A 12,574-nucleotide genomic window follows, 5' to 3' on the forward strand; every position below is an offset into this window, starting at 1 on the left:
AGACTGTTAGGAAGATGTGGTCAAAAAGAGTGTCAACACACGGTCTCCCAGAGCTATGAACCGGGGAATTGTCCAAAAGGTCTTCGAGAAGGTAAAAATGATGAATGTAGACGTAAGCATCCCCATTTAAATAATTTAGGAACCAAAGCCCGGAAAGCATCAGTAAATTGTTCATAGTACCAAAGCTAGGAAGTGGAATGGTTTGGACTTGAACTCTAGCTGGTTTAGCTCAAAATTAAGACATCATACCCAGGGCTGCATGAACTTCTTTCCTGGTGAACTCAGGATTCCATGAAAGGTGAGCCAGCTAAATGACGAGCTCATGGTCCGGGCACCTTTCACTCATGGCAGCAGTGCTGGAATTTAGGGGATAAATGCTCAGTTTTAAAAGCTGTGTTATGAAGAAAGTTAAAATCTGAACAAGGTTTTAAACATGTATTTGCCCTGTACCACCACCAAATACAACAAACTGGACAGAAAGTCTGTTCAGCAAATATTCATTTTCCATCCTCTCATCTCCTTCTAAGGCATACAATTTCTCTTCTGAAGCTGGGCTTGGTTATGTAACTGGCTTTAGCCAATGAAAGTGATGGGATGTGCTAAGTTGCAGCCTAACCCTACGAGACATTGGTGACAGCTAATTTGCACCAAGAGAAGAATGTTCCCCAATTCACGACTCAGCTTTCAACCTGAGTTATAGAATGAGATGGGTGAAATGGGGCTACCTATAGACCAGTCACTGAATTTGGGTATCACTTATTATGAAGAAATAGCTAACTAATATATGGAGTGAAGATGGGATGGAAAATAAAATGGTCAAGATATATAAAAGTGAGCAGATGGTAGTGTGGGGATGGCATAGAAATGTTAGCCTTAGAGAGGATTTTGAGAAAGGATTAAGACAGCGAAGGCAACATTTATTTTAAGAGACAGGCTCTTGTTCTTTTGCCCAAGCTGAAGTGCAGTGGCACAATCATAGCTCATTGCAACCCGAATCTTCTGTGCTTAAAAGATATCCCCCTTTAGCCTCTTGAGTAGCTGGGACTATAGGTATAAGCCATCATGCCCAGCTAATATTTTTATTTGGGTAGAGACAGGGTCTCAATATAGTGCCCAGGCTGTTCACAAACTTCTGGCCTCAAGTGATCCTCCTGCCTGGGCCACCCAGTGTGCTGGGATTACAGGCATGAGCTACTAGGCCTCAAGGCAGCATTTTTATGTGGTCCCTGCTTTCATGGTTGTGCAGCTTCACCACTTAAGGAAACCGAAATGGAAAAACATCTGCCTCATGGAGAATGAAGGATCCAAGCCCAATGCCTCCAAACAAGGAAAGTGTGCAAAAGGAACAAAGAGAAAACACATTGTAGCTCTATGCTAAACCAAGCTATGCCTTTTGGGAAGTGAACTTCAATTATGAAGTATAAATTCTGAATAAAAGAAAGAAAGGTAGACATTTTGTGAGTTCTGAAAAATCACACATGCATTAGTTGTTGCAGAAAAGTTGGTGAAACATAAAAGAATTGGAAGGAAGGCTATTTAAAACATTCCCCAAGATTATGGCGATTACTTCTTACCTTTCAAATGTAGAGTATATTGAAGTTTCTTTTAAAAATTCATACAGGAGAGTCATTCTATGCAACGGTAAGAGGGAAACTGTCAGACAACATTCCCAATTCAATATTATATTGTGCTTCAAGAAAAGATTTCCATATATTCTAGATTAAAAAAGCCTCATAAATAAATAATCCAGTACATGCTCTGAAAAATGAAAAAAATAATTTTGTGTTTGCATTTTACTCCACAGAGTAAAATTTAATCTCTCTTTTAATATAGCATGTTTTATATAAAGAGGTAAAAAGATGTAACCTTATGAAAATTGATTTTTTTACATGTTTAAAAATGTCCCATGCAGTATTTATCTAGGCATTTTCCATCTGCCAGTATAGACAGGCATTATACGTTGATAACTTCACCATGTTGGGTTAAAAGTAAATAGAACTGTGATTTGATTTAATGAAATTTTTCTTCATAGTGCTAAAAATAATCAAGACCAGATAGTAGCTTCAGGAGGGTGTCATCCATTACTCAGGCTGTAGTTTTCAAAACTGTATCATGGTCTATAACGGCACACAGTAGGTTCTTATTAATTATGTGTCAAATGCACAACTTAAGAGAGGGAATGCCCCAGTCCAAAGCAAAGCTGAAGTCACAAGATCTTAGGATGGGGTGAAACCAGACGATTTATGCCTTCTTGCCATCCACGCAGATATCCTTTTGGTTTCCTGAGCATCCCTCAGGAGTTTTATAGACTAATGGGTAGGTGTAAGATTAACACCACATCCTCAGTGCATTAGACAAGCTGGAGATAGGGCTATTCCAGTCTAGTATCCTCTGAACAAACATGTTCTAAATACTAAGTAGGAACAGTATTAGGGAGATCTGAATCTTAAATAGTCTTAACAACTCTGAAAAAAAAAAACAAAAAAAAGAAAAAGTTGTGATGTGTTGTCTGGCCCTCACCTCCAGGGGTAGAACTAACGCAGAGATGATTTCCCATCCCAGCTAAAGGAGGCTTTCAAACAGCAATTAAAATATGCAAAGTCTTCTCAAAAATCTTCCTGCTTTAATTTTAAGGCTTTTCATGGCAGCTTTAAACATATATATATATTTAACTGAAAAATATTGAATATATTCAGGGTATATAAAGTAATGATTTCATTACTATATACATTCATTGTGTAATGATGATCACAATCAAGTTATTTAACACATCCATCGCCACTCATGCTGTACATTAGATGTCCAGAACTGGTTTATTAATAACTAAAAGTTTGAACCCTTTGATCAATATCTCCCCACTTCACCAACACCCTAGCACCAACAACCACCATTCTTACTCTCTGTTTCTATTCTACGAGTTTGGCTTTTTTAGATTCCACATTGTTAGTCCGATCATACAGTATTTGTCTGTCTGTGTCTGGCTTATCTGACTTAACATAATGTCCTCCAGGTTCAGAAATACATTTTTAAAAATGTGGTTCATGTATACAGTGAAATATTATTCAGCCATAAAAAGGATGAAATCTTGCCATTTGTGACAACACAAGTAGTAGTCTTTGAAGGCAGATATTCTGGCTGTAAGACATTCATGGGCTTCTTGTTGCTTTCAGGAAGGAAGCAACCATAGACAACTTTAGATAGGATTCAGGTTTTAGAGTCTTCAGAGACATTATCTGGCAGCAAAGAGGAGAGAAGGTACTTCCAAGTTGTGACTGATAGACTGTAAAGTGGTCCCACATAATCCCTAACTCCTGGTATTCACACCATTGTGTAGTTTCCTCTCTTTGAATGTGTGCAGGACTTCTGACTTGCTATTAATCAGCAGAATCTGGCAAATGTGATGAGATATACATGGCTCCCATGATTACACTGGGCATATAAGACTCCATGTTGCTGGCCAACTTGCCCCAGAGACTCTTGTTGCTGGCTTGATGAAGGAAGCTGCCATGTGGGAAAAGCCCAGGTAGTCAGGAATTGTTGACGCCTCTAGGAGCCGAGGGCTGCCTCCAACCAACAGCCAACCATCAGCAAGAAGCCAGGCCCTGAGTCAAAAAGCTACAAGGAAACAAAGTCTGCTAGTAATCTGAGTGATCTGGGAAGCCGATTCTTCCCCACTCAAGCTACCAGATTAGAACACACCCTGGCCAATATATGATTGCAGCTTTGTGAAACCCTAGACAGAGGACCTGGCTAAGTCATACTCCAATTCCTGATCCCCAGAAACCATGAAATAATAAATGTGTGCTGTTTTAAGCTGCAAAATTTGTGTTAATTTATGTAGCAAGAATGCTGAATGATAAACAAGTGGAGAATGTGAAGTGTGTTCAAGTGGAGATCGCGAATGAGCAGATGGTGTGGCAAGGACAGGAAGCAAGTAAACCTGATGAAAGCTTTGGATTTGTGGTTTAGTGCAGCATTCCTGCAACCCATCTGGCGGCTGTCTACAGAAGTGTGCTCAAGAAAATGCATTAAAATAATCAACAAATTAGTGAGACAGAGAGTACACTGGGCAAAGGAATGACAAGCTGAGCATTGTAAGCTTAGTCCCAGAGGACACAGGGAGCCATTGAATGTTTTTGAGCAGAGGAATGATGTGACAAAGGTGTGTTTTAGGAAAATATATCTGACATATAGGATGGACTGGAGTATGGAGAAATTCAAATCACAGGGTGTAACACCACATTCTTATTTTTTCATCACACAAAATCTCACACGTCAAAATAGCTAAGAAGAGAAAACAAAATAGCCAAGTACCTGACACCTATTTCGGTTTTAAGGTAGTAGAACATTTCTTAACCTTTTTTTGTTTTTTTTTGTTTGTTTGTTTGTTTTGTTTTGTTTTTTTCAGACGGAGTTGTACTGTTACCCAGGTTGGAGCACAGTGGCACAACCTATGCTCACTGCAAGCTCTGCCTCCTGGGTTCATGCCATTCTCCTGCCTCAGCCTCCTGAGTAGCTCAGACTACAGGTGCCCGCCACCACACCTGGCTAATTTTGTTGTATTTTTAGTAGAGACAGGGTTTTGCAGTGTTAGCGAGGATGGTCTCGATCTCCTAACCTAGTGATCCGCCTGGCTCAGCCTCCCAAAGTGGTGGGATTATAGGCGTGAGCCACCACGCCCAGCTAAAATTTTTTAAACTTTTACTTCTGGAAGGAGATTCTTTCAGATTATGTGATATGTGCCACATATAACAAGACTTCACACAAGCAATGTGTGTATGCTTTAATGATATGTAGAATGACTACCTAGGTAGCTGTCACTCATTTTAAGAAACAGAACTTTCCAATACCTCCCCTGTGTATCTCTTCCCATGGCATCATTCTGTTTTCCTCCCCACCATGCCCCATCCCACCACACACCTGGGAAAACAACAGCTCATATTTTGCATTATTCATTTACTTGGTTTTCTTTATGGTTTTATCAAATATCCTCAAATAATATGTTTAGTTTTGCCTATATTTTAAATTTTCTATAAATTGAATCATACTGTACATAGACTCCTATGTAAATGCTTTTTTTTTTTTTTTTTTAAGATGGAGTCTTACTCTGTAGACCAGGCTGGAGTGCAGTGGTACAATCATGGCTCACTGTAGCCTCGACCTGGGCTCAAGAGATCCTTACACGACAGCCTCCCAAGTAGCTGGGACCACAGACACAAGACACCACGCTGGCTAATTTTTGTATTTTTGGTAGAGATGGGATCTCAGTATGTTGCCCGGGTTGGAATCAAACTCTTGGGCTCAAGCGATCTGCCTACTGTGGCCTCCCAAAGTGCCAGGATTACAGGTGTGAGCCACCGTGACCAGCTGTAAAAGCTGTTTTAATCCTATATTATGTTGCCGAGGTTCTTCTATGTTGATGCACGTTTTGGTAACCATCCATTATCACTGCTATCTCCTGTGCAGCAATGTGCCACCACTGCCACCGGGAATACTACCATTAGTGTAGTATTAATTTCCCCATTTCATTGTAGATGGCTTTGGAGATCTTTCAGTTTCTTGCTATCACAAATAATGCGCCAGAAGCTTTCTTGAACTTTTCCTAGTTCTCCAGAGTTTCTCTAAGGCATCTTTATAGGAACGAAATTGCCTATGTTCCTAAACACTACTTTATTAAGTAATACCAAAATGTTTTCCAAATGGCTGTTTCAGTTCAGTAATGTATAAAATTCCCTATTTCCATATCCTTCCAATACTTGTTATTACCTTACTACTTAACTTTTTGCCAATCTGGTGAGTGTGAAATAATTTATCATTGTTGTATTAACTGCAATGCCTTTTTTTATTTTTATTTTTATTTTTTTTTTGAGATGGAATTTAGCTCTGTTGCCCGGGCTGGAGTATAGTGGCGAGATCTCAGCTCACTGCAACCTCTGTCTCCTGGATTCTAGCAATTCTCCTGCCTCACCCTCCCAGCAGGTAGGACTGACTACAGGCACGTGCCACCATGCCCAGCTAATTTTGTATTTTTAGTAGAAAGGGGTTTTACCATGTTGGCCAGGCTGGTCTCGAACTCCTGACCTCAAGTAATCCACCTGCCTTGGCCTCCCAAAGTGCTGAGATTACACGCGTGAGCCACCACACCCAGCCAACTGCAATGCCTTCTAACATGAGTTTGAACATGTTTTTGATAATATGGTAGTCTTTATAGGACAGTTTCTATTCTAAGGCACTTGCCCTTTAAAAGCGATATGTCAAGTTGGCCAAACAAGACCTATGCCCACAAACAGTTATTAATAAAGTTAAAACATAATGTGTCAAATGAACGTGTGTCTGTTAAGCTGTAATGCATGTAATATATATATATATATATATTTAATGGGATACTTCACAAAGTCATCTATGATTAATCTTGGCTCCCAAGAGTACTGGTGGTATGACCTTGGGCAAGTCATTTACCTTTCTAAAACATCACTGGCTCATAAACAGCTATTTAGGCAACACATTTACTAAAATTGACACATAAAGAAAAGGCTATCTGCATTATTAACATTCATAATCATCACTGCCCCTTTCTCCCTCAGTGGGTTTTGCAGAAATGTACATTTCTCTTCTACTGTAAGTAGCTACAGTGAGCTTTCTCATGCAGATACAAAGAAAGGACCAATACTTCCCTTCAAACTTCAATTCTAAATTAGATCACAGGTTACATGAACAGGTCACTTGGGCATCATGGTTTCTTCAACAAATCAATAATTTTTGCCTTGCCAGGGTACCTTTTCAGTTTCTGTTCCTTTTGCCTGAAACACTTTTCCCCTGGCTATTCACACTGCCAGTTCCTTCTCATCTCTGAAACTCTGCCCTTACCTGGCTGTCCTTTCTAAAGCTTGCCCCGCCTTCTCCCCGGCCATTCATTTCTAGTCCAGCACCATGTTTGTTTGTTTCTGAAAATGTATCACCCCTGCAATATATTTCACCTTGGTGTTTACTCGTTTTTTGCCTGGTTCCCCCACTGGAATGTACACTCTGTAAACCTGGCTTGTCTGAGGTTCACACCTTTGTGTCTTCAGAAGCTTGAGAAACACCTGGCTTCTAGGAAGGTGGTTGAGTAACTGTTGCAGCTGGGCTTGATGGCTCACACCTATAATCCCTGTACTTTGAGAGGCAGAGGCGGGAGGATCACTTGAATCCAGGCATTTGAGACCAGCTGGACAACAGAGCGATATTGCATCTCTATAAAAGAAAAATTTAAAAAAAATCAGCCAGGCATGGTGGTGCACGCCTGTAATCCCAGCTACTCAGGAGGCTGAGGCATGAGGATCACTTCAGCCCAGGAGATCAAGGCTGCAGTGAGCTATGATTGCACCACCACACTCCAGACCCTGTCTCGAAGAAAAATAAATTGTTCCATTAGCTCATCTACTACCAATGTTTCAGGAAGGACTTGGTGGTGAAACTGGACATTTATATGTGAATTTTTATATTAATAAAACACTTGGGCCCCAGACCCCTAGTCTAGCAGTCTTTATTTCCACCTCACTAGTTTCCCCTGAGTTTGTTTGCAAAGTTGAATTTCTAAAAATGCTAACAGGCCCACAAGGATTTCCTGTATTCTCACATGTTTCCCTTTTACCAATAAAGAAGTTATATGAACATAAATCAACAAAATACTGTATTTTCTTTATCTTTATATCTGCCTGTTAGTTTTAGAGTTTTAATCTTTCCAATAACCATCCCATTGCAAGCTCTTGAGGATGGAAACCATCTCTTATCACATTTGAAATTCAACGAGGAAGCTCTAAGAGCACCATGTGACAAGACGTACCAATGGATATTTACGATCAAGGAAGATGAGCAGCTAGAAGCAGCAGCCTGTCGATGAGGCCACATCGTATTACGAATATGGTTTATTACCAGCTCCCAAAGATATGCCCTCTCTTTGGTCAATAAGAAAAGGATAAAAGGTTCAAGATAAGGAAGAGGCACTTTATAAGTGAAAACGTTCACTAATGAAATTAGTATCGTTATTGCAGGAAGTGCTAATTTTCCTGCTCACTGAGAGTTTAATAAAAATGTTATGTCTACTCTATAACTGTGATTAATCAGTGTAGTATTGAGAAGTACAGCGATTCTTTTTCAACAAGGCAATTTTCAAAATTTGAAAAGGTGTAAATTTCATGCAAATTGCTTCATAATCATATATGTACAAAAAGGAGCCGACAAAATTGCAGTCACGAAAGGACTCATTCACATTTAACTTTTTCCCCCTTTTCTCCAACTGCTCCTTAAATGGTTTACAATAAATTAAATGATTTGACCAACTGAAAGGTATAATACAGGCGAATGTCAACCAAATGGTGATATTTTAAACCAAGTCAAATGTGGATGTCAGGTTTGAACAGGGATATGAAATAGCATGTTTTATAAAGGAAAACTGCCTTGATTCAATGAAAATGCATCTACTTGTTTTAATAACAATAGAGAGCGACAAGGAGCACTTTTCTATTTTGATTCTTCTCAGTGGGAAACAGTACATCTTTGCTATAGAAAGTCACATTTTGCCCATACTGTTCTTCCCCCCACCGCCACNTTGCAGTCACGAAAGGACTCATTCACATTTAACTTTTTCCCCCTTTTCTCCAACTGCTCCTTAAATGGTTTACAATAAATTAAATGATTTGACCAACTGAAAGGTATAATACAGGCGAATGTCAACCAAATGGTGATATTTTAAACCAAGTCAAATGTGGATGTCAGGTTTGAACAGGGATATGAAATAGCATGTTTTATAAAGGAAAACTGCCTTGATTCAATGAAAATGCATCTACTTGTTTTAATAACAATAGAGAGCGACAAGGAGCACTTTTCTATTTTTGATTCTTCTCAGTGGGAAACAGTACATCTTTGCTATAGAAAGTCACATTTTTGCCCATACTGTTATTCCCCCCACCGCCACCTGCCCCCCACCCCACCCCGACAAGTCCCCATGTATCCTGTAATTTTAAGCAGCAGTTTGCAAACCTGAGTGTTCCTCAGACAAAGTGGTCTGAAGTTCCCCTGGCCCACAATGATGGCTCACCTGGGAAGCATTCTGTTCCCCCTGTAATGAGCCAGCCCGAGAGGCTGACACCCAGGAGCCTCCAGTCTCATTGTGTGTGGTGTCCACAACAGCACGATCTGTGCAAATCCAGAGTAGGTTATTCATCTGTTCACACAGCTAAGGGAGAAGTGGATAATAAGACCTCACATGTAAGGATGACAGTGTTAGGATCTACTGATGGCCCTTAAAACTTGTAAGACAGCAGCAGAAAACAAACTTACTTGCAGACATTAGTATTAATATTGTGACAGCTAACTAACAGCCAATTGTTTCTGGCTTTTAAGAAGTTGGGGCTGGGTGCTGTGGCTCATGCCTGTAATCCCAGCACTTTGGGAGGCCGAGGCAGGTGGGTCACTCGAGGTCAGGAGTTTGAGACCAGCCTGGCCAACATGGCGAAACCCCATCTCTACTAAAATACAAAAATTAGCTGGGTGTGGTGGCAGGTGCCTGTAATCCCAGGTACTTGGGAGTCTGAGGCAGGAAAATCGCTTGAATCTGGGAGGTGGAGTTTGCAGTGAGCCGGGATCATGCCACTGCACTCCAGCCAGGGTGACAGAGTACAACTCCACTTCAAAAAAAAAAAAAAAAAAAAGTGGGGCCAGGCGGGGGGGCCCAAGCCTATAATCCCAGCCCTTTGGGGGGCCGGGACGGGGGGATCATGAGGTCAGGAGATCGAGACCATCCTGGCTAACACGGTGAAACCCTGTCTCTACTAAAAAAAAATGCGAAAAACTAGCCGGGCGAGGTGGCAGGCGCCTGTAGTCCCAGCTACTCGGGAGGCTGAGACAGGAGAATGGCATAAACTCGGGAGGTGGAGACTGCAGTGAGCTGAGATCCGGCCACTGCACTCCAGCCTGGGTGACAGAGCAAGACCCTGTCTTAAAAAAAAAAAAAGTTGGAAGCCTTTTTTTAAGAAAAAAGAAAAATTTAATATATAACTTGGAAAGCAGTGGTTAGCAATTTCTGGGTAATAACTCAAAGTGATTCTAAATGTCTAAGTACTGCCACGGTTCTTGCATTGGGTGGATTTTCTTCCCCCCATGCAGGCTTTTGGAGGGACAAAGTAATGGTAAGTAGGAACAATTTTCCTCCCTCATCTTCATCCCGTACCTCATATATTTTCTAAAATGGCCCTACTCAAGGCAGTTATTATGCACAGTCGATGTTCTTCAGAAGAGTTTTCAGAGGATGATTTTGGTTAAAGTGGCATATTTTAGAACCATCTGGTCACATGCATTAATGCACACTTTCAAATTCCGCACGGATTTTTACGATGGCGTTCTTCTGCCCTAAGTGTCTCTCGCAGGCACTGTCTGTAAATAAGACAAAGACTCCTGCCGCCTTCAATCCGCGAAGTAGTGAACAGAGGCTCTGGATTTCACACGGCAACACATTTTCCATTATACGCTAAGATTAATAAACCTCGCAGAGCTCCGACGAGCCGCTGGAAAACAAGGGCAGCAGGGTGCTTGTTTCTGTTCCATTAGACACAGGATGAGCTGCAGGCTCGCCACACTCTGTCACTCCAGCCGGTAATGGGCCTCCTTGAGACCACCCCGGCTGGAGGCTCCGCTGGTTTGGTGGCCCAGTTGTGGGAGAAAAACTTTCTCCTTTTTTCCCCCTGACTCAGCCACAGAGGCAGGGTGGATGAGCTGGAACTTTCCACAGTCAGTGGGGAATAGCCAGTCGGTTCTTCCTTGCCCTAGTTACACAGCAAAGGGCACCTTTTAAATACAATAGCAGGTTGCAGCAAGCTTGGGGGCCTTTCAGAACTCACCAAAAAACCTCACTTCTTGGCAGTGGAAGAGCAAAGACCCTGGCAGGCAGCACAGCTTTGGGAAAGGGTCGGGTGATGACGGGGGCTTAAATTGGGCTTCTGCCAATCACAGTCTTTATCAGGGTTGGGATTGTGATCTTGACTGGGTCACTCTGAACCTCAGTTTCTTCTTCTGATACTGAGAATGATGGATACACCTATCACTTAGGGCAGGATAAACAAATAATGAATATATGACTTCAGCCTCGTGCCTGGCACATAGAAAGCACACACATGTGAGTTTCTGCTATGATTACACTGGTGGTTGCTTCAATTTTAATGACTATCATGATTGCTATCGATACTGCTGGTATTACTAATACTATTCACAGAGACGTGACCCCTTTGATCTTCAATTCTCTCAACTCTAAACTGATGGCAGCCATGCCCCGCTCTGATTGATGAATCAAACAACGTGAAAAAACCATGTTCTTGGTGCTTAGTTTATTGCACATCTCTGCCTTTCTGGCAGGAATTCTAGGAGGAGGAAGTAAAGCCCACTTTGGTGCCACAAAAATTTCCAATCTCCCTACTGCACTGTTGTGAGCCCTGTCCGAAGAGACTTCTCCCTACAGAAGGAAGCTCTGCAGTCTCGGGAGGCAGAAACCACAGCTTCCAGCTGTCTCTGAGCCCTGACACCCTCCCAACCGCAGCACAGACAGCCTCATTTGGTCCTTGGAACCATCCTGTGCCTTACATTGATGCCTCACAATTTACAGCAAGGCCTCAGATGATCAGAGAGGAGAAGCCACAGGCACAAGGCACCAAAACTTTGTTTTTGGCAGAACTCAGAAAGCCAGACGACCCTCTCCTGGTTCTGATACCATGTTCTCCCTACTATACTTGCTATTTTCTGAATCACTAAGTAGAGACGGAAGTGACACAGTTGTTATGGACTTAGTGTATGTGTTCTTCTCCCCAGCTCCCCCAAACTCATATGCTGAAGTCCTAAGCCCCAATGTGACAGTATTTGGAGGTGGGCCTTTGGGAAGTGATTAATTTCAAATGAGATCTTGGGAGGGGGCAGGGAACAATGGGATTCATATCCTTATAAGAAGAGAAATGGTCCAGAGCCCTTCCTCTCTCTGCCATGGGAGGATACACAAAGGCATGCATCTGGGAATTATAAAGAGAGCCTCAGGCAGGCACTGAATTTGCCCATGCCTTAACCCTGGGCTTCCCAGCCGCTAGACTGTGAGGAATAGAGGCCTGCTGTTTAAGTTGCCCAGTCTATGGTATTCTGTTACAGCAATCCAAGCAGACAAAACAATCACCATCGTATGAATATCTGCTCAGTCACTGTTGTGGGGTGGGGACGAAAAACGTGATGGTCTTGCCCACATTTCAGTCCTGAGAGATGGACCTGGGACAGCTTTATAAGGAAGACTCCAATCACTAAGGGACCGCCTGGATAAAGCTTATATTCTCTACTTCTGTGGATAGCCTGGAGGATATTGTTATCCCTACTCTATGGATGAGGGAACCTGAAATCCAGAAGTGTGGCTGTGGTAAAATAACGATGACTCCCTACAAGAGACATCTACACACTAATCCCCCAAATTTGTGACTCTGTCATCAGGCATGGCAAAGGGGACTTTGAAGACATGATTAAGTTAAGGACCCTGAGATGGACAGATTATCCAAGATTATCTGGGTAG

The 12,574-nt window shown here is 41.9% G+C and overlaps 1 protein-coding gene across 1 annotated transcript in view; it reads right to left on the reverse strand.

The window, feature by feature from the left end:
• Positions 1-1,574: 1,574 nt before the first annotated feature.
• The window catches only part of WWOX (WW domain containing oxidoreductase), a 486,572-nt gene continuing 475,572 nt past the window's right edge, over positions 1,575-12,574 (reverse strand). Inside the window, exon 9 of the mRNA XM_017868656.1 lies at positions 1,575-1,631. Coding sequence (XP_017724145.1) covers positions 1,614-1,631 — 18 coding nt within the window. The 3' untranslated portion in view covers positions 1,575-1,613. The remainder of the gene's footprint in view (positions 1,632-12,574) is intronic.

This window comes from Rhinopithecus bieti, unplaced genomic scaffold (assembly GCF_001698545.2).
Source record: "Rhinopithecus bieti isolate Rb0 unplaced genomic scaffold, ASM169854v2 scaffold_2574, whole genome shotgun sequence".
NCBI lineage: Eukaryota > Metazoa > Chordata > Mammalia > Primates > Cercopithecidae > Rhinopithecus > Rhinopithecus bieti.